We start from the raw sequence: 22891 nt of genomic DNA on the forward strand, positions 1-22891 counted from the left end.
CGAATTCACAGTGGTCTGGGGAAGAGAGGTGCACACAGCACTGTGGCAACCCCTGTGCCCGAGGGGCCAGAATGGGGGTAAGGTGGTGGCTAGCCTGGGAAGGCCCCTCAGGCGCGTCCCTGGAGAGCAGATCTGGAAGGACGACTAAGCATCCGCACACACGAGTTGAATATTCCAGTTTGAGGCGCATTATGAGCAAAGGCTCAGATCTTAGAGAAAAGAATGTAGCCTGGGAAGCTGGCATACCTCAATAGGGCAGGCACGATGTGTTTCAGGGGGTGGGTACACGAGGCCTGGGGGAGCCAGGAGGCTGTGACTATACTACCTCCTCATGTTGGTATCCCCCCACTGCCTACCAGACCCGGATCCTGGTCTCAGATAGTCCCCAAAGGCCCCCAGCTCGGGCAGGGGAGAGATGGGAGGGTTAGGGGAACAAGAGAGGCACTGGAAAGATGATCCATGGATGGAAGCTGGAGGCATCGTAGCAGGTCTAGGGGTCTGATACCCCATGTGTTTTACCAGTGATCAGTCTGGGGGCACCTGGGTGGCTCAGTAGGTTAAGTGCCTGACTCTTGATTTCAGCTCAGATCATGATCTCATGGTTGTGAGATCGAGCCCCAAGTAGGGCTCTGGACTATCAGGGTGGAGCCTGCTTGGGATTCGCTCTCTCCCTTTCTCTCTCTGCCCCTCCCCACCGAGTGCTTGCTCTCTAAATAAATCAACATTAAAAAAAAAAAAAAAAAACTTGCTAAAAAAAAAAAAATAATCAGTCTGGATCCTGCCTCTAGCTTCTGGAACATTATGTCAGTGGGAGAGAGCTAGGGAGGGACCAAGCACTTACCATACCTGTGTCCGTAGGTGCCTTTAAGTAGATCTCACATATGTGCACACACACCGATGTAGCAAGAATGACCCTGAGAGTCCCAGAATTACTATTTGGGGTTGTTTGTGAGTGATGACCAAGGCCTGTGACATGGAGAATTGTCCCTATGCCACAGACAGATTCTGATGTTTGCCCCTCATGGCTGGCTGTAGGTGGGAGGCTCTAGCTGGCGAGAGCGGCCAGCAGACCGCTCAGCGCCCATCTTCGAAAGGCTCCCTTTTGGTGGCACTAACTCGCCTAAAGTGGTGACTTTGCTTCTTAATGAAAAATGCCCCTTGTCCACAAAAGCAAAGAACAAAACATGCATAAGACCAGCAGCTACTAGCCTGCTGCTGAGTGATGTGAAAGTTATCTAAGAAAGTGAGGATTCCTAAGCCAAAAAACAGATTTCGTACAATTAATTATAGGCCGACTGCGCCTATGAGGTGAATAAGGCACTATAAACTTTACACAGAAATAAAAACCGATTCAACAACAGGATCAAAGTTTATGATCTGTGGTCTGAACATCTGCACGGGTGTGCCCTTCGAAGGCATGTCATCTGGGTCTGCAAAGTCCTCTTGGGTGAGATCTGGGGATGGCTGAAGGCCCTGGAAGGCGACCATGGACAGGTCAAGGGCACACTCGATATACCAGTGTGTGGCTGTGCGAATCCCCCACTGCTCCTCCCTGGCCTGTCTCACCAGGGGACCGACTCTTCAGGGCCCTCCACAAAGCTTTCCCTGCAGTTTGACACGATTTCTCAGCATGTCCACAGGATGCAGTGGACACGTGAGCCCTAAAGAGTACAGAGAACTCACTCATTTGTCTGCCTGTCTCCCTCACGAGGCCAGGGGCTCCCTGAGCAGATGGGCTGAGAGGCCCCGACGACAGGCACGTACACATGCGAGCCGAATGGCCAAAGGCACAGACATACTCGCACACACACTGTGGCACCGTGGCCAGATGACAGACGTGTGCTAACCTGCAAATGGGGAAGTATGGCTTTTTCCAGAAGCTCCCCAGGTTCATAACACCTTAGTACAGGCTTTTGAAGAGGCCTCATAATGCATTCAGCTGAATTACCTATCAGTTACACTCTCAAACCCAAGGAAAGAGAAGCCGCAGTGAAACTCAATGGCAGAAGGAGGTGACCCAGGCAAACGAACATGCTCCTTCGGTACAGCTGCTCTTTCTCGGCATGCCTGTCGTGGGCCTGACCCCCTGGGCACTGGGGAGACTCCTGCTTCCCGATTTAAATTGCTGTGGGCTAGTGAAGAGTTCTGGGGAACTAAAAAGGTAGGCGGGGTGGAAATTATGTGCCTCGTGGACGTAAATTTGTTGTCCCCTGTCAACGTCACTAACGGACTCTGTGAACATTTATCTATTCTCAAGTGATTACCGAGGACCTACCGTACACAGGCTAGATTCTAGGCCACGTAAACGCTAACGAGAAGACAGACAAAATCCCTGCTCTCATGGAGCTCACATTCTAGAGAGACCAAGGAGCCAAATGCAGAGTACTTCTCCACGGTGATCAGGTGCTCTAAAGGAAACGGGTGGGGAGGCAGCTCCTGTAGGGAGGGGAGCTGGAAACAGAAACGTTCAAGCCCAGAAGCACAAAGGGGAGCCAGCCTCTCAAAGCACACGACACGGTTGCAGGCAGCGGACCGGCCTCGGGAGGGAGAGCCTGGCGTGCCTGACATGCTGTGAAAACGCAGGGTGGGCCGTGCGCAGAGGGGAGGTGCTGAGAGGTGAGCCCTCTAGGTCCCAGGGCAAGGAGCTGGCGTTCACCCTGAAGCACAGCAGGAAAGCTTTAAAGGTGAGAAGTGACTAGGTCTGGTTTATATTTTGAGAAAAATTTCTGGTTTATATTCTGGCTGCTGTGAGAATGGATTACGCGGCTTTCCTGGGCCTCTGTTTCCTCATCCGTAAACGAGGTTGGCGATACCCGCTGCTCAGCGTTGCTACAGTGACTGCAAGAGATTCTGTGACAGGTGCACCGGAAATGCTCAGCACTTCACGTATCGCTCTGGCTTTTAAATGAGCCTAAGTGTTTTCCCAGATGTTTCTTGGCCTTAAACGCAATCACACCCGTGTGTATCCGAGCCCTCATCCGGCCTGTGTGCAGTCTGGTCCGTTTGCTGGATGCACTACGTGTCCACTGCCCACTGCACCCCACGCACTGCCTGGCCCGGGCAGCACGGGCCCTGACTTCAGGATGACTTACCCCAAGGAACTGCGCCTTTGTTTGGGGGCCCGTGAGGTAGTGGGCTGGGAGGGTCGGATAGGGTTCTCTTGTGTCCGGGTGGTGGGGGAGGAGGCCTCTTCTTGGACAGGGTGGAGCTGCCACTAGAGGTCTGGGTGCTTAGAGGGAGTGTTGAAGGAGGGCCAGTTGGACCTAGAAAGGAATCGAATGGGGCAGGAAGGTTAATCCCAGGCTCACAGACAGAACAGCCAGTATGCAGTCACTTCCAGACACCAAATGTGGCATATGGTGCTCAAAGCTCAAAGCTGGGTACGGCCAACCCCATCAGCTCAGTCACTCACAAACAGGGGTTTCCAAATTGCTGGTTAAAAAAAAAATCACAAGAAAAGAAAGGGAAGCGTGTGCTTTTAAGGAAACGCCAATCCCATGGACTGCTAATGGGGTTAGGTCATTTAGGTACCGTGGGAAAAATCAAACATACATTTTTAAATGGACAACTTAGTGGGACCATCATAAAATCTACTGAGGAAGAAGGAACAAAGCACCACCAGCAGAATCAACGGAGAAAGAACAAAGGATAGGCTAACCCTTCAGGGGGCCGCACGGCGAAACATGAAAATATTCACAGCATAGGATTTTTCTCTCTACAACTTTTTCTTTTAGTCATCAAACTTGGCATAAAAAAAGTTCTTAATGACTTTTATCAAGAAGGAAGGATCTAATGCAGAGAATTACTTGGGAAAATGAGAAATCCAAAAACTCTTTTTTCCTCCAATTCTGAACTGTTCTAGAAGTCATAAACCACGTACTATATTGAAAGCCTGAAAAAGTTATATAAATTAGACACTGGTTTCTATAGATTTAAAAAAAAGACTCAACTTTCTCCAGAGATGAAGACAGGATGGCACTAAAAATATTAATATTACACACACGCACACACACACACACACACACACATACACACACACACACTACGGTAAAACTTGACTTTATGGACTAACGTTTCAAGGAAAAACTGGGAGTTGTTTTTGAGAGATGTTATGGGATTAGTATTACGGTATTTTTTGTTTCTTCGCAGTGAAGTGGCCGGTGCGTGCCAGGCACTGTGTGTTGCACACTTTGACAAACATCTCTTTACAGAGAATTACCAGGTTTATGGTTTAACTGTGTTCACGGACAACTATTTCTGCAAGCATTAAAAAAAACAAAAAACAAAAAACAAAGAAAGGAAAGACCAAATTTTTAACGAGGACAGTAGATACCTGGTGATCCAGAAAGGCTCCAAAAGAGCTTTTTACATTCTGTGTATTTTTTTTTTTTTTTAACATTCTGTGTATTAAAAGAAAAGCTCAACTACTTCTGGCTTCCTTCTTTGGTAAAATAAGCCTCGCTAGTTCCCGATGTCGATTCCTGGTCAGTACCAGCAATGACTTGCACCAGTGACTCTCAAAGACAGTCTCGCCTTGGAAGTCAGTACTGGCAATCCCAGTAAAATGATCATCTGCTTGGGGCTCAGTCGGTTAAGCGTCCAACTCTTGGTTTTGGTTCAGGTCAGGATCTCGAGGTTCGGGAGTTGGAGCCCCGCATCGGGCTCCATGCTGACAGCGTGGAGCCTGCTTGGGATTCTGTGTCTCCCTCTCTCTCTGCCCCTTCCCTGCTCGTTCTCTCTCTCTCTCTCGCTCTATCAAAAATAAACTTTAAAAAATTTTTTTAAAAAAACCTGCCTTAGGATAAAATGGCCCACGCTATACAATTTAGCCTCTCTGTCCTGCTGATGTGATATGTGACAGAAGCCCTGCTGTGCCTCCAAATTAGCACCCAAGTATGGCACTGGTCACTGCAGTTGTGGGAACTATTTTGTCAACAAAAAGTGACTGTTGCTACAGCCTTCCATTTGTGTAAAGATTTGTAACTTCTCAAAATGTGTTCGTATTTGCTCTTGCCACTGATTTTTCATTGTTGTCCCCACTCCGCAGTCAGGAAAGCAGGAGTGTGGCGTGTGGAAGGTTCCAGCACCATGAGGTGTGAGGCTGTGGAGTGCAGGTCTCTGGGCCTGGTGCAGTGCTCTCCCACCTCACGCCGCTGTTCCCGAAAGCCAGGACTGCGCTTCGTGCGCTGCTCACGGGAGGAAAACAACACTGGTAATAACAGCAAGGGCTCCGTATTAGGAAGTGAACTTTCCTCTTGGAAATAAATGGAGAATAGAGAATAGACAATGAGGAAATTCTCTCTAGTACTTTTCTCTTTAGCGCCACCTAGGGATTTTCTGCTGCAGTGCAGCTAAAAGTCATTCCATCAGCTCCAAACCCTGTCTGAGAAACAAAAATTGCCAAAGACAAGGCACTAATGGGGCTCTGTCTCTGCAAAGTTGTGGTTGTACCTGATTTCAGGAGGCATCAGACCACAGAGTCGTCCTGTAACCACAAACCAAGCAAAATCCAGCCTCCTGAGCCAGCATTTCAGAGATGAAGGGATTAGTGTTCCACACAGGATTACATACTTCTGTCTTACTTTCTTTCAACTGTAATCACTTATCTTTTGTTTATTTGTCTAGTGCCTGTCTCCCCCACCAGACTGTAATTCTATCCAGGCCAGGCTTTTTTTCTGGCCTGGTGTACAGTAAGCTGAATTTAGTTAATATAGTATTGGATACATGGACGAATGAACTGCTACTTCTATCTTTTTAAGGCTGGCGATTAAAAAAAATTTTTTTTAATGTTTATTTTTTTGAAAGAGAGAGCGTAAGCGGGGGAGGGGCAGAGAGGAAGGGAGACACAGAATCCGAAGCAGGCTGCAGGCTCTGAGCTGTCAGCACAGAGCCCGATGCGCGGCCCAAACTCATGAACCATGAGATCATGGCCTGAGCCGAAGTCGGCCGCTAAACTGACTGAGCCACTCAGGCGCCCTGAGGCTGGTGATTCTTAAGAAAGAAGGGTTTCACTTGGAGTGACCAACCAAACACTAGAAATAGGGGGAAACAGCAGGGACATGTTAAGTTTGAAAAGAAATATTCGATACAGTAATCTAATTTCATGGCCAGAAAACACACACACAGATACACCTGTTGTTTTGTAATAGAAGCTACAGAAAAGGGGGGAGGGGTCATAAAATCTGCTTGGCTGGTAGGGCATGGGTTCAAAAAAGGCTGAAGGGGCACCTGGGTGGCTCAGTTGGTTGAGCATCCGACACTTGATTTCGGCTCAGGTCATGATCTCACAGTTCTTGGGTTTGAGCCCCGTGTCAGGCTCTGCGCTGACAGCACAGAGGCCACAGAAAAACAGACTTAAACTTTTTTTTTCATACTTTTAAGATTTAAAAGGCTCAGAAGACTTTTAAAATTAGTCTCTAAATGCTAAAGGGGATGTTTTATGCAAAATAATCTGAGTCCTGGTTTAGGAAGGAAGAGAAAACAAAATAGAATAAACACAGCATCGAACAAACACAAAAAAGGCTGAGAGGCAAGATTAACAGGTGTGGGGGACGCTTGGAGGGGACAAGGACCGCTTGTTAGGGCCTGGGGAAGGAAGGAGAAAACACCCCAGTCGTCATTTGCCACTAGTATCGGCTACCATGTCAAATTATCGTTTCTTTTTTCTTAAAAATATGGCTCTAAAAAGCTTCCAAAACTGCTATAAATAACTGTGAGGTTAGTGAAGTTATTGGAAGGTCTTTCTCAGAGGAGACAACTCACTCAGCTCTTTGAGAGTTTGCACGGCGGGGGGCCTGCTCCACAAGCCACGAGCCCTCTGGGCCTCTCTGCTCGGACGCTGTGCTGTGCCTTCAGCTCCAGTGGCGCCTGCTGGACTCCTGGAGGCTGCGCTGTCACGAGTACCTCAAAGTCATCAGTTCGGGGAGGCCCTAAATGGGGTCTGTACTCGGACGTGTGGCCGGCACACGGCCAGGGCTCAGGAAGCTCGCACATGAGGTCCCTATCCATCTCGAAGCCGCTATGCTCACTCTGGGCAGTTTGCAAAGCCCTTGTTCTAGGTCGAGGGTCCAACCACTCACACTCCCAAAAGCCTGCAGCTATTTCCTGAGATCCGCCCACGAACTGGTATTTCCTCTGTTCGCCAAAGCCCCCTAACGGGAAAATAGTACATCCACGGACTACAGAGACGGTTTAAATGAAACCTCACCAGACAGGACTCTTATCTTCAACAACAAGGAAATGAATCCACTTAGCCTCTGAAAAGCCATTCATGTACACCTAAAATCTGTTTCTTAAAAAAAACCCATTCCTGGGGCGCCTGGGTGGCGCAGTCGGTTGAGCGTCCGACTTCGGCCGGGTCGCGATCTCACGGTCCGTGAGTTCGAGCCCCGCATCAGGCTCTGGGCTGATGGCTCAGAGCCTGGAGCCTGTTTCCGATTCTGTGTCTCCCTCTCTCTCTGCCCCTTCCCCGTTCATGCTCTGTCTCTCTCTGTCCCAAAAATAAATAAACGTTGAAAAAAAAATTTAAAAAAAAAAAAAAAAAAAAAAACCCATTCCTAAATTCACCGTTGGCATGCTTTTCAAACCTCCTTCTACATTTCCTAAATTCTCTACAGCTACCATTTCCTGAGTGTTGTGTGTCTGACCTAACACTCAGGAGAGATTTATACACATTATCTAGAACTCGCCTTATAAAGCGGCAGAGACCAGGGGCACCTGGGTCGCTCAGTCGGTTAAGCGTCTGACTTCGGCTCAGGTCATGATCTCACGGTTCAGGCTCTCTGCTGTCAGCATGGAGCCCAGAGCCTGCTTCGGCTTGGGTCTCCTACTCTCTGCCCCTCCTCTGCTCTCTCTCAAAAATAAACATGAAAAAAAAAAAAAAGTGGCAGAGACCCAAGGCTCAGAGAGTTTAGGAAACTGGCCAGGCACAGGACACGAATCTGGCTGTATGTGATTGGAGGCCGGGCGCTCATCCTTGATGGTACCCTGCTCTCCTCCTGTGAACGACCCCACGTCTTCCATGGCCAGAACCTTGGGCTGACTGTGTTCCCTCCTCACCTCTGCACCCCATCTGTGAAGGGTCTGCTCAAATGGAACTTCATCCAGAGCCTTCTCTAACCCCTCCCCTTTGCCCTGGGGCAACTGCTTCTACCTGTGACCTTCCACAAAGCTAAATGGCACTTAATATCTACGCTTCATTACAGCTCAATTTTCTCTTCTTTCTCAGGCTGGAAGGTCCCTCAGGGCAAGATTCATGCTGTCTTCATGTCTCTCGGTGCCTGGCCCATTCTGAACAGTCAATACAACTGTATGAAAATAATTCATGGCACAAATTAGGAGGATGCTTTTTTTTTTTTATTTTTATTTTTTTTTTTTTAAATTTTTTTTTTCAACGTTTATTTATTTTTGGGACAGAGAGAGACAGAGCATGAACGGGGGAGGGGCAGAGAGAGAGGGAGACACAGAATCGGAAACAGGCTCCAGGCTCTGAGCCATCAGCCCAGAGCCTGACGCAGGGCTCGAACTCCCGGACCGCGAGATCGTGACCTGGCTGAAGTCGGACGCTTAACCGACTGCGCCACCCAGGCGCCCCAGGAGGATGCTTTTTCATTGTCTTACATGGACATTTGGTTTTTAGTAAAACAAGACATATAGAGGTCTGCCATGCTGGAAGGCCAAATGCAAGCACAGCCTTGAAATTTCAAGTAAGAAAACAAGACCCAGAAGACAGCTTTAAAAATTGTCTTGACAATTTCTGAGAACACTGTCTACAGAAGTATAAGGTACATATTCTAAACATGCCATGCCAGACACAGTAAGTGCTAACAGCAGAAATTCTATCTACACAACTCTGGACAAGACAAATGCTTTTCACGGTATAGAGCTGAAAAGTTAACAGTTGCTACTTTCAAAAGTAGACAGGGGTGCCTGGCTGGCTCAGTTGGCGGAGCATGTGACTCTTAATCTTGGGGCTGTGAGTTCGAGTTCCACGTTGGGTATCACTACTTAAAAATGAACAAAATCTTAAAAAAAAAAAAAGATGGAGACACATGTGTTTATATCAAGAAGGACCCTGTGTGCATAAGGAGGGCACTATTATCCTCACACTCAAATGGGGAAACAGAGGCACGGCAAGGTGCAGGGGAGTATGCGGGGAGGCCGCGCAGTCAGCGACAGGGCTGGGCGGGACCCCGGCACAGCAGTACAAGTCAGCCATGATACTGCGCTACGTACAACACGGCATTAGCTATTCTCCATCCTTCAATCTCCTTCCAGAACACCAATAAAAACAGGATAGTACCTGGATTCAAGGACCTGAGGGTGGTTCTTTAACAATTACTCGTACATCTCCTTACGTAAGAAGCACAACAAAGACTCCCTCTGCTTCCCTTTCCACACCTGGCGGTCAGGTGACTTCACTTTAGTCAGTGAGCCTGTGCCAGTGGCCACTGCTGAGGGCAAAAAATCCCGGACACGCTTGTGGCCTGCAACGTGGCCAGTGGCAGGGGACAGATAGATGTGCCACGCTTTCAAAAGGATCAGGGGAGACTGATAAAACAGGCCAAAAAATTTAAAAAATCCAACATGGATGAAGGATGACAGCCCGTGGAAAGGTTCAATATGGAGCCACTCAAATGGTTATCTTCCCATGAGATTAAAAAAAAACAAAAACACTGAGGAAACTTTAAAGTCATCAATATATGAATAATGCTGCTACTAGGAAAATAATTCCTAGGCAAGCTGGAGTCACCCTGCAATGCACTTTGATGACAACAGGCCACCTTCACGTCCTGAGGACACCTCCTCTCTGCCCTGATTATTGCTCCAGACCTCAAATGAAAAGTCGCAGGAATGTGGTCTAAGACGCTCACACACCATGTTGGGGCCTAATGCCACATGCGTTCTGTAGACTTTCAGCAAGTCAACCACACACGCCCAAGATATCTGGTGTCATGTTAGTGGCCTGTCCCCTCCTGACTCTGGCCACACATTTCTGGGACAGCTTTTCACCGATCCTGCTGTTTATTCGCTCAAAAGTACTGACTCAGCACACCTGCTCCGTGCCAGGGGCAAGGACAGCTCACTCGCAGCCCCTGTGTTGCAGCACAGCGACCGAAGACTTCCCTGGCCCTCCTCCTCCAACGCGGCACAGGCCACATTTCGCGGCCTTCTCTCCCTTCTTCGCTGAATTCCCAGGGCCCAGAACATGTGTTGAACCGAACGCATGCAGGACGATCAAAAGCATCCCGGTCCGACGGGCACCTGCTATGCGCTCGTCATTATGAACGTTATTTCGTGTCTCCAAGCAGTGAGCCAACAAGGCAGGCACCCAATCCTGTTTCTCATGTGAAGAATCTGGAGCCCAGCAAGATCAGCTAAATATTAAAAAGAGCCCAGGGCTGGGAGAGGATTACACGTTCGTGGAAGAGGCCCTGTCTCTTGGGTGGCCCAAGGGAAAGAGGCTTCTTGGAGGAGGAGGAAGTGAGGTTTGCCCCCCAGGGGCTCACGGCTGCCCAGGCCCCCGCAGTGCGGCTCTACAGGCTGATGTGCCTTAGACAGTGTGTGACTCTCAAGCTCTGCTCTGGCATTCGCGAGGGTGCTGAGTGTCCTCACCTGAGCTGACGGCAGAGGGGGCACCTGGCCTGCCACTCTGACGTGAGCACCCAGGAGCGAGTGCCCACTGGGACCCTCGGCCTGCCAGCCCCATGCTCCGTGTTGTGCTGGCCGCCTGCTGGGTCCGTGCGTCAGTGCAATGGCACGAAGTCGTACAGGTGTTCACCTGACATTCACAGGGGCTACGGAATGCCGGGTTCTAGGGTCCCGACTCCGTGAGCAGACGGGAGAAAGCCATGATTAACATCAGCGGTACGTGTTTCTCAAACTTCGGAAAGTTAGTTCTTTTAAGTAATTCAAACAAGCTTCCTGAGGTCAGATTTAGCATTCACTGATCATTTACTTGACAAAGCCTCTCCTTGAGCACAAGGCACCTGCACTGTACCAGGCTCGCGTCAGAACACCTGCTCACTTATGGGACTTGGGTGACGTCACCCTGGCTTCCTTCTCCCCAGAGGAGCCTTTTTAGAGCCGAGGAGCTGGGGTGGCTGTGGTGTGAGCAGCAGTGTCCTCGCGGGGCACTCCCTCTGTGCCAGGCGCTCGGCTAGATGCTTCCCATACCTCTCATTAGCCTGCATAACGCCTCATGTCAGCTCCGGTTTGTGTCCCTGTTACGTAAAAGATGTGGAACTGTACGATGCAAGAAAACCGTGGTTCTACAGCTTAAAACCACTTAGAAACAGAGTTAAATCCAACCAACCAACCAACCAACCAGCCAAGCACAAGCACGGCACCATGCTGCTCACCACGTCCTCTGTGCCCGAGAGAGGTCTGTGGTCACGGCCGGACAGTCCCAGGGGTGCCTCTCATGGGACTTCACAGCTTTGCCTTTTACCAAATGCTTTCCCTACACACTGTCTCACTGGATTCTCAGGGCAAGTCCACGAGACACGCAAGGCAGTGACTGACGGCCTGCCTCAGTGTGGAAAAGAAGACACTAGAAGGTCTGGTTTGATGAGGCTTAAGGCCCATTTTTTACTTTCTATCCTCTAACAGCCACTGTGTGGATCTCAGATCAGCTCCTCACCCTTCCCAGGGCTCAGTTTTTTCAGCTGTACGATGGGCTGCAGACTGCGATCACCTTTCAGCTCCCTCCGGCTCTCAGAAATCCAGATTCTAGGACATTAATTTTAGCTGAAAGATGAAAGACCTAACTTTGGCAAGCTGGAAGAATTTCCAGTCTTAATAGACCTAACTGTAAAGTGGGGGGCAGGTGTGGATCACGAGGGAGTGCCTTCTGCATAAATCAATTTTTGCAGCTTTGACTTAAACTTGCTGGGCTTCACGGGTCTGAAGAGGTTAGGCAGCAAAATGTGTCTAAGGCTTAAGAGTGGCGACTTTGGGGTTCTGAACTGCTGAGCCTTCCCACTCCAACTGCAGCCCTGCTCGAGCACAAGGAGACTTTGCCGGACGGCAACCGAGGTCACACTGCCTCGCGTTCTGATGAGGCAGCTGCAGATTCTGGAAAATATTCCTGCGCGGACTCAGAATAACTCTCTCTCCTCTTCCCCTCTGTACTCCTCTTATTAGCGGGGACGGGATCATGAGTGTCCACTAGGCCTCACTGGAAGCCTCCATCCACCAGAGCCCTAAATTCACGGTGTGGAAATGGCCGCTGCCACAAGCAGAGACCTCGACATCACTTCCGTGGAAAATAAGCAACCAAACGACAGATTCAAGACGTCCTTGTTTTCGTGCAAATGGTTCTACCAGTTCAACAGAATGAACTGAAAAAAAAAAAAAATGTAAGGGCCATAAAACAGAGGAGAATTCTCTCTGCACAGAGCGTCAGCTGACCCTCAACAATGTCTTCTAAGATCTCCATTCTAAACATGGTCACTTTTCCAAATGTGGGGGCCCATGAGCCAGGCTGGCTGCGGGGCACAGCTCCCCTGCGTAAAGTCCAGGGGAGCCCCTGCTGCCTGGCTCTCTCTGCATCCGACGTCCCACTATGAGCAGCTTGGAGGAACACTCAGGTTCCAGCAGAGGGGGATTTCTGCTCTCAGTGTTGGGAGCTCTGGGGCGGGGCCGTGAGGGAAGTGTAGCCGGTCCGGAGCTGACCATGGTGGCTACGGCCAAGTCTCCGAGCCCTTGTTTTACCAGCTGGATCACTTAACACATTTGGTCTTTGTCTTCCGGGCCTTTGGTAAAGAGCTAGATAGAATTTATTCCAGGCAGGAGACAGATGCTTGGCGTCAAGTCAGATAGTGTTATTTTGTGGTTTTCTGTGTCCCCTTGAGATGAGATTACAGGAAGGGGTGAAGGGAGGTGAGGTGGTCTCTTGGCCCCCAGGACTCTGGTGTCCTCTCCTTTAGACTTTTTTCAAGATTCTCCATTACTTGGAGGTTCCCTCAACAGGTGCGGGCCCGTCCTATCTATCTAGATAGGTCAACACTACCACATGGGTAACCACAATCAGGGATATGAACACGTTCAGAGTAATTTCTTTGATTATTTTAGAATGGTCTGGAGGTTTTTCGTGGTCTTCTTTGGGTACAGAAACCTTAGGAGATTGCTACTCTGATGGGGAAATCTCATTACCCAGAGGTGGGCAGCAACATAGTACTCTCACAGTGCACAGATCCACAACTTGAGATGTCAGTGTTTCAATATGGATTCCGATGCCTTATTTATATACCTTCTAGTACAACGTATGGAATGGTAAAAGAAACACTGGCTCATGCATGCTGTTACTCTTACGTTATGATCACTAGTTATCTTTGATGGGTCCTGTTCATGCCAAAACCTTATTTTAACTTTTCTCCATTATTTTATGATCTATGAGGCCATTTGGGGTCTAAGAACACAGCTCCCATTTATAACACTATTTCAATGGAGAATGAGCTCTGAAAAAATGCTGTTCTGAATAAAGCTCACATTTCTCAGAAAATAGCCCCAGTGTGATTCAAAGAGGCATGGCATTGTGTACGGAGAGGCCCTTTGGAACCTGTGTTAGCATGAGCTGAGCACACAGGGAGAATCGTGCACTTGGATTTACTGGCTGAGACCAAACCCAAAGCTATACTATAGCGCTCAATTTGTCCCCGGCTGGGGTGACCCTTTAATGTTGCCATTTCTGTGTCTCAGTGTGTCCTCGCACAGGTGGGAACGCACGGACATTCAGAGCAGAGCACTCTCTGTGGATTCAACATACAGGACATGTGCTTTGTTGCTACGGAACAGGGCAGTGGACCCTTAGCCCTCGGTGCTAGCCCGGTGGAGACATCTGACAACGCTCTCTCCGCAGCAACCCTCTTCTGGGTAAGATTCGTCCCAGGTAGGGTCTCGTGGAAAAACAATCCTCATCAGAAATCATAGGAGTGTGGGCTCAGGTCATATACGACCCGGGCAAGAATCACAGATATCTGAGAATGAGAGGCCCATTACCCCACATCTCTGCACCACAGTCCCCTTGTCTGCCGGATGCCAGCAACTGTAGCACCCACCTCATTTTTGTGAGCACAGAAAGAGATGGGCTTCGTAACTACCAACATCTTCAGAAGAGAGACATCTTAGTGCAGAGAAAAGTAACTGTTCAGAGAAGAACTGCAATCCCGCCCCACAGCAGACAGGAAAGGGCCCAGGTTTTGGTGCCAGGTGGGCCTTGGACTGAATCTCCACTCTACTACTTACCGGCTGTGTGACCTTGGGCAAGCCACTCTCCCTCTGCAAGCCTCAGTTTCCTCATCTATAAAACGGGCACAAGAGCACATACCCCACAGGACTGTTGTGAGACGAGTACAGCACAACACATGAGGCATGCCCACAACACTATTTTACTGTTGGTGCTTATAGCAAATGGTAAGGTCCCTATTTCGAGCTGTCCTTGACGTCACGTTCCATACTCTGCCACACAGATGCACCCTGCGATTTTTACCTCGAGGCTGCACTAGCTTTGAGGATGGAGTCACAAAGCCCTTCTCAAAGTCCGTACCTTTCCCGGCGTTTCGCGGAGGCAGCGGGGGTGCCTCTGTGGTTGGTGACGTGGGCGAGTCTGTGCTTGCGGAGGTGAAGATCTGGTTGGTGAAGGCGCTGTAGGACAGCCGCTGCTTGTCCCTCGGGGTGCTGAACCCTGGCAGTGACAGCTTGTCCTGGGGGGAGATGCTGGAGGAGTGGCAGAAGCTCTGAGGCCTCGGTGAGCGCTCTTTCTTGATGGGGCTCGGCTGCGGAGGACAGAACAGCGCAGTGGGCAAGGACTCACCGAGCACGACACTCCAGGCTCCGCTGTGCCTGGTGCACAGGTGCACAGGTTCCTGTGCCTCTCTGTGTGCTCCGAGGTCAGCCGCCACCCAGCAACAAGAGAAGGATGCAGACCTCGCACCCCTGATTTCCTGCTCACCATCAGCAGGGTCACATCAGGGAGGCACTGGTTAGCGACCGCAAGCGTTCAGAAGCCTAAGGTCACAGTCGGACGCAACCTTTAATGAACAGATGCCTGCCTGTGCAGGTTACTTTTGCCAGCACGGCACTGCTTCCCACCTGAGTGTTGTCTCTACACCGTGTTCCTTCCCCGGTCAACCCTCTCAAGTCGAAGTCCTCCGTGCTTGCCTCCCTGTTCATTTTACGTCCCCTTAGAAAGCAGCCTCCACGCCGTGGCCCGGAGTGACGCCTGATACTGACGATTCAGACCTGTGGGTCCAAGCCCGGCCTCTCCAATTCAAAACTGTCTTCAGTTGCCTATAAGGGTGTCCCCTGTGTTTGCACTCCTGGTGACAGCAGTGGCATCCATGTAACTTCCCAAGGCAGAAGCCTCAAGGTTACCCAGAGCCACCAGGACCCGTGTGGAGAGCTCAGAAGTGCCCTACGCCGGGTGCAGGCGCCCACCAGCCCCCAAGGACACAGGCCTCCTGAAGAGCCCTCGGGTCCGTGTTGCAGCTGCTTTCAGCTCCAGCCTATTTCCCACACGGCGGCCAGGGCCAGTGGGGAAGCTGGCTCCTCTGACAGGTAATCTCTGTGGATAAGGCCCAAAGGCCAAATGTGGCCCGTAATGTGCTTCCTGACCTGGGCCACCAGACCCCTCTCCCCCCAAACCTACTCCAAGGCACCTTACACACTGGGCTTCCAACCCTTCCCCAGACTTCCAGCTCTACCAGGACCCCTTGGCCTTTGCACGTGCTGCTCTCCCTCCCTGGAAAGATGTGTTCCTCCCCACTTCTTTGCTTGGCAAGCTCCTCCCTACTCTCAGAAACCCATCTCCAGTGCTTCTTCCTTGGTAGGGTCTTCACCGCTTGCCAAGCTGAGGCGGTTGCTACGTCCTCTGAACACATCTCAGGGAGTTCCCCCAAGCTCTCATTGTAACGGTCATCCGTTACAATTTACCTCTCCTCAAAGTGAAGAATGTCTTTGGGACATCTTTGTGTGACCACTCCTTAAATGCTGCCCAGGAAAGAGGAAACGCTCAATGCAGAGCTGATGAAAACTGCATGAACGAACCTTCAGAGGCAGCTAGGATCTCTGAGAGTCAGAACTGGGTGTAGTCCCGAGACGGTATGTACAAGCTTTGAGACCTTAGGCGGCAAAATCTCCGGGTCAGTTCTCCCTTCTGTAGAATGGGGGCCATAACAATGCTGCAGTGGGCTTTTGGTAACAACGACGTGAGGTAGCACAGGCAACGTGCTTCCCACGGCCTAGTTCATACTTAAGTCCTCAATACGTAACACCTTTTTATGTACTAATTAGCTGTTTTGATGGCTAATTTTATGTGTCCACTCGGCTGGGCTATGGTACCCAGGTGTCTGGTTGAACACCAGTCTAGATGCTGCAGTGAAGGGATTTTCTTTAGATGAGATTAACATTTGAATTACAGTTTGAGTAAAAGGGACTGCCCTCCATAATGTGGTGGGCCTCATCCAGTAAGTTGAAGGGCTTTTGGGAAGAGATGGGGACATCTGCACTTAAGACCACACCATTGAATCCTGCTGGGATCTCCGGCCTGCCCGCCTGCCCTATACATTGTGAACTAGCCGGCTCCCACAATCATGTGAGTCAGTTCCTAAAAATAAGTTCCATTCTCTCTCCCTCTCCCTTCAACCACATCCTACTGGGCCTGGTTTTTGAGGAGTCCTGACTGACACAGTTGTGGCACCCAGCAAGGATCGGAGAGTAAGCCAAGATGCTGGCCTCAGGTCACAAGACCAGACAGTCTCGGGAAGGGGTCTCGCCCGTGTGGTGCAGAAAACCTGGGATCCGGGTGGCACTGTTGGCACTCACTTTGTCATCCAGGTCGTCGTCACTCTCATCCATCTCCTCCTGACGCAGGTTCCACTCATATTCCACGTGGACGTGTGGGTTGAACTTCCCAGATTTAGCCTGGGACAGCTGAAAGTAACAGCAGGTGTAACCACGGGAACGTAAAGGTTAAACATCCCGTTGTGTCGTGATCACGGAGCAAATCCCACCTTATTCCTGTCTTCAAATTAATCACCAGTCGCTGCTTAAAGGGGCAAAACTCTGACTTTACAGGCCGGGCTACTGCGGGACGGCCTAAGAGGAGTTGCCAAGGATTATAGGCAGAACCTTTCTTATTTTGATAACGGAACTTCTCTCTGAAATTAAAAGCTTTCTCAAATATTATAATGAGCCTCACGAGTGCAAATTCCTGGCTGGAAGGCAACATCAGAGTTAGTGAAGTGTGAGGCAGGCCTTTCATGTCAGACATCCTGGTTCAATCGTGGCCCACTTTTCTTATCCGTAAAATGGGGGCAGGGAGAGCTATAGTCTCCTCCAAGGTTTCTCACGAGAATACAAACACAGAGCGGCTGGCCTGGAGTCCACACTTGGCAGAAAGCACGGGGATGGAACTTACCCTTCCTGTGTCGTCCTTCCCCGTGGGCGAGAGAATCACCCTATGTTAAGGCCCAGGGGGAGGAGCAAAAACCACCGGGATCAGAAAGGGTGGGGCCGGTGGGGCAAGCCATGCATTTCACCTTTTGAAAACCATTATACGCTGAACTTTACTTGCCCAATTTTTGGAATTCTTTGGCTGCTGAGGAATTCTTTTTTTTTTTTTAATTTTTTTTTTTATTAAATTTTTTTTTTTCAACGTTTATTTTTGGGACAGAGAGAGACAGAGCATGAACGGGGGAGGGGCAGAGAGAGAGGGAGACACAGAATCGGAAACAGGCTCCAGGCTCTGAGCCATCAGCCCAGAGCCCAACGTGGGGCTCGAACCCACGGACCGCGAGATCGTGACCTGGCTGAAGTCAGACGCTTAACCGACTGCGCCACCCAGGCGCCCCAGGAATTCTTTACTACTGAGCTGCGGACAACGCCTAGCGGTCTGGCATATAAAAAGCGGGACCTCAAGCCACAAGCCTGTCTGGTAACAATACCTCTCAAATGCCTTTTAGCTCCTGTGTCCCTAACTGCACTGAAAAGACAGATGGGGGTGACAAATTTGTCATTTGACCACTTTTCCAAATGTAGCCATAGTGCTCGTCTGAATGTCTTCAGCCAATGTTCACAAAGATGATCTATTTCGTCCCCAGGCTCTGAGAATGACACTTCCAGGCGGCTGCTGTCTGATGGATGCCGCACCCCCCCGGCCCCGCCCCCCACCCCCAACGTCCCCCAGCCCTCCGCCCCCAGCTCTGTTTGGCTTACCAGATCTTCACACTGGGTGGCTTTCAACCTCTTTGCTATGTCCAGGGCAGTCTCCCCAGCCTGGTTCACTGAAACGGGGGGCAAAGGCACGTGCATAATTACCTAAGGTGTATCTTGAAGAGGCCACGGACAATAATCAAATTACAAGGTAACACGCGTGTCTCGGTTTAGCCGGCCCTGACGCTGGGACTGGTTACGGAGACGCTTGGTCACACTCTTACCGACACTCACGGTGGGCTTGCTCCTCAGAAGAAGCTTCAAACACTCGGGTTTACCATACATACTGCAGTAGTGTAGAGCCGTGTTGCCCAGGGCTGTCTGCTTATCCAGGTTCCCACTGAAAAATGAAGTATTATCGGGAAAGAGTCTAATTTCAAATATAATTTAAATGCGACATAAATAATAGCATTTGAAGCCACAGATTAACCACTTCTCTCGGTGCTAACAGCCGAGTCAAGTTGGAGACCTACTCGTAAGCCCAGGAAACACAACGATGTCGCTACCATCACGCCCACATGTCTAAGCCACATGACAGGAACAGCCAGCGTGTCTTCAGTGCCTCCTGTGGGACAGGTGCTGCCTCTCAGCTTTTCCGCACCTTCCTTCACTAACTCTCCACGACCACCCAGCGGGGCGGGCCATCACCACCTTGGTTTCACAGATGAAAACGCTGGGGCACAGACAGGATGAAGAGCTTGCTCTCAAGACTGTCGAGGCACAGGGGTGACAAGCAGGGATCTGAAAAAAGGCAGTCTGTCCCGGAGCCAAGGCTCTTAAAGACTACACTGTCCTACATTTGAGGAAGAGGTGTGGGCATTTACATACACAACGGGGCTCGTGTCCAGGCACCATTCTTCATATGTGAGTTCAAATCCCCTCGCTATTTTGACCACTCGCCTCTGGACGAGCTCAGTTCCTCCTCGTATCCCGTGGCTTACAGAACCACCCACTAAAGAATACAGCAAGTCCAAACTGCCTGTGTTCAATATTATACTCCCATGAGCATGTCCCAAATGTGAATTAGCTATTGAGTCAGATACACATGTGGTAGCATTTTAAAAAAAAATTTTTTTTTTTACATTTATTTACTTTTGAGAGACAGAGTGAGACGGTGTGAGAGTTGGGGAGGGGCCGAGAGAGAAGGAGACACAGAATCCAAAGCAGGCTCCGGGCTCTGAGCAAGCTGTCTGCACAGAGCCCAACATGGGGCTCAAACCCACGAACTGTGAGATTATAACCTGAGCTGAAGTTGGATGCTCAACTGACTGAGCCACCCAGGTGCCCCTGTAGCACTTTTTAAAAAAGGTTTATTTATTGAGAGAGAGAGAGAGAGAGAGAGAGAGTGAATGAATGGGGGAAGGGCAGAAGTAGAGAGAGAATTCTAAGCAGGCCTCGTGCTGTCAACGCAGAGCCTAACATGGGGCTTGGTCCCATGAACAGTGAGATCATGACCTGAGCTGAGATGAAGAGTTGGACACTTAACCAATTCAGCCAAACAGGTGCCCCCCACACTGTAGTTTTTTAATGAACTTATGAACAACGAAAACTCACAGATCCTGTTGACCCGTGTTGTTAAGTCTTCCCTCTTTCAACCTTTCCTAATGCAGCAGGTTTTGGACAGAGACAGGATTTTACATCTTTCTAGGCCGAGGGTTGGTAAACTATAGCCTACTGTTGGCCATATCTGGCCCTCCATTTGTTTTTATAAATAAAGCTTTATTGGGACATGGCCATGCTCACTCATTTACACATACTCTATGACTGTTCTCACACTAGGTAGAGTTGAATAGCTGCGACAGAGACCTCATGGCCTGCAAAGCCTTTACTGAATGCTTGTCCATATCTGATCTGGGCCACTGAGAAGACTGGTTGGTGTGAACGATAAGGCATATTCAGAGAAAACAAAAAGCATACCAGTTTTGCACAAGGAAGTCAACCAAATGGAGAGAGGTCTGGTCTGCAGTTCGGACTGCAAGATGTAGGGCCGTCTCCCCAAGCTCCTGAAAAGGACACGATGAGTATAAGTAAGGTGATCACATGTCCTACTTTGCCTACAGCAGCTTTGTTCACATCAGTCACCCTGAAGTAATTATTAATAGCGCCCTTCCACTCTCAAATTGTCCTGACTTAGACATGGTCACTCGATGTATCAGAATCTCACTCTGCAGGGTTCTAATAAAAGGAGTTAGCTTTTAAAGTCATTTTCTACCTTCCCTTTCATCTTACGATTTTAGTAGAGCCTTACCTGTCCGTGTTCCAGCAGTGGTTCCATTAGCTCTACCCCCTCTGCATAGACTTGAATTAGTGCAAGTAAATCCCGAGATTTGATGGCCTCGAGCAATTCATTCAGTTTAGCTGATGAAGACGAACAGGCCTTCCTTGAAAACCTATGATCTACATACTTTGCAGTGATATATTCTTTCCGTACAGTCCTAAAGTAGAGCAAAACAACATATAAACATTTTTTATTTTCTACGAGCTAAGAAAACTCTACATTTTTCTGAAAAACAGTTCTCTTTAAGTGAAATATACTCCCCAATACTCCTTTTTAGCATTTAAACCAACCAGGTTTCAGACCAACTTATCCCATTATCCCATCACAGAATGAAGAAACTGATATATAGTTACTAGTGTTTGTGCAGGCAATCTATAGTTACAAAATTCATGGGCACGAAGATCACAGTGGATTTTTTTCCACCTCGACAACACCTAGAGAAATCTGCTCTTTACTACTTAAAATCAGATACACCTAATTGTACAAAGAAAACAGAAATTTTAAAAGAACAATTCTAAAAGACCAGTGAAGTTTCCAGAGCTTCAATGAAAAAATCATACTCTTCTGACACAACTCCTTATGTGAACAGTTAAGAACACGGAGGCTCACTAAGGCCCTCCTTACGGTCACCCCCAGGCCAAGAACTGAGTGCCAGAATAAAGACCAATAAAGATGGCTGGTCTTTCCTGCAGGTGCAGTTGTGAACAGGAGACTGTCAGGGATAACACACCCGAAGTCTGAGTGGGCATGTGCATTTCCTTCTTGAGGACTCATCCTTTCTCCGCTTTTAAGGTCTGTCCCAAGCTCTGGGACTGAGCCCACCTCCCAGCTGCAGGGCTATCTGACCTAAGTGGCCCCATTTGCAGAAAGGCGGAATGGAAGTCTGTTCAGAGTAAGGGAGGGGAGAATCAGGTGAGCCAGCTAGGGTCCAGAGGATACTGTTTGACATCCTGGAACCAACCATACCTGAACTCACCCTGTGACTTTCCTAGTTACATGAGCCACTTAATAAAAAAAAGCAGTAGATGGATTTTGGGTTCAAATTCTCGTTCTATAGCACATCAGTCGCACGACCTGGGGGCAGACTACTAAATCTTCATGAGCTTTGCTTTTTTTTCACCTGAAAACGGGGAGAATAACTCATTGGCGTCCTTTGAATGAAAGAATGCACAGCACCTACAAGACGCTTTCTTCTTTCTGAGAGAGCTCCAACTCCCCGGACTTTTAAGAGTTCTTGGTCACAAAAAGCCTCTCCGTGTGTGGAGCCTGCTACCGCCCCATCTCACAGCCACAGCCATCACTGTTTAAAAGCAAGGTGATGCCTCTTCCTTTCATTCTGGTCGGCAGTGAGGGGCGAGCTGGCTGACGGCAGACTTTGGTAGATTCTGTTTGGTAACCAAGATCTGACTTTCATGGGTGTTCTTTACCCTCAGGTCAAAGTCCTTTTAAGATAAGACGGCCGTGGGGCGCCTGGGTGGCTCAGTCGGTTAAGCGTCCGATTTTGGCTCAGGTCATGATCTTGTGGTTTGTGAGTTCAAGCCCTGGGTCAGGATCTGCGCTGACAGCTCAGAGCCTGGAGTCTGCTTCGGATTCTCTGCCTCCCTCTCTCTCTGCCCCTCCCCCACTCATGCTCTGTCTCTCAAAAATAAATACGTGTTAATGTTTTCACAACAGGCCATGATTTGGAATGAACTGTTGACATGAAGACACTTTCTCCACAGAGCGGCTGCAACTACCTAGGGGAAGGGGCCAGGGAACATAATCTGTGCACTCCAGCACTCCAGAAATGCAGTCACTCCACAATACTTTTCTGTGCTCTGAGCTTTCCTCATAATGGGATTTCCTCTGGGGAAAAAAATACTATAACCTTTAAGACGATTCTTGGGAGGGCAGAAGAACAATTACAGAATAGTAAAGAATTCAGTCTATTAGAAGTACTTACATATCACTTGAAGGGGTGGGTTTTGGTGAGGGGCTGGGTAAATTTGCTTCCATAATATCATTAAAACTATTGTTTCCTACATTCTTGGCCAGCTGTAACATACAAAACACAATACAGTCACTCTTTATACTAGCTTAAGAGTTTCCTATTATTACTTTTGAGATTTCTAAATACATATCTTTTCCCTCACTGACTCAGAATACAAACCATCCATCCATCTGGTCAGCAAATACTCAATGAGCACCTACTATGTGCAAGGTATGGAACTTTAGGGCACTGAAAATAAAGAGATGGATAAACCATGTTCCTTTCTGCAAGAGCCAAAAGACTAGAAGGGTCATTAATAAGAAAACCAGTAATTTTTACAAATACAACATGATAAATGCTAGAATAGAATAGGATATGGTCCTACACACACACACACACACACACACACACACACACACACACACACACAC

At 49.1% G+C, this 22891-nt stretch overlaps 1 protein-coding gene across 1 annotated transcript in view; it reads right to left on the reverse strand.

Annotated features, from left to right (window-relative positions):
• The window catches only part of ASAP1 (ArfGAP with SH3 domain, ankyrin repeat and PH domain 1), a 313489-nt gene that overhangs the window by 20289 nt on the left and 270309 nt on the right, over positions 1-22891 (reverse strand). Inside the window, exons 17-24 of the mRNA XM_047074194.1 lie at positions 22434-22525; positions 20462-20648; positions 20131-20216; positions 18438-18553; positions 18217-18284; positions 16825-16932; positions 14549-14777; positions 3093-3263 (exon numbers count right to left, since the gene is read on the reverse strand). Of these exons, the coding sequence (XP_046930150.1) occupies positions 3093-3263; positions 14549-14777; positions 16825-16932; positions 18217-18284; positions 18438-18553; positions 20131-20216; positions 20462-20648; positions 22434-22525 (1057 nt within the window). The remainder of the gene's footprint in view (positions 1-3092; positions 3264-14548; positions 14778-16824; positions 16933-18216; positions 18285-18437; positions 18554-20130; positions 20217-20461; positions 20649-22433; positions 22526-22891) is intronic.

Source organism: Lynx rufus, unplaced genomic scaffold (assembly GCF_022079265.1).
Source record: "Lynx rufus isolate CCGP_SWC_20201006 ecotype Redwood Valley unplaced genomic scaffold, mLynRuf1.p SCAF_12, whole genome shotgun sequence".
Classification (NCBI taxonomy): Eukaryota; Metazoa; Chordata; class Mammalia; order Carnivora; family Felidae; genus Lynx; species Lynx rufus.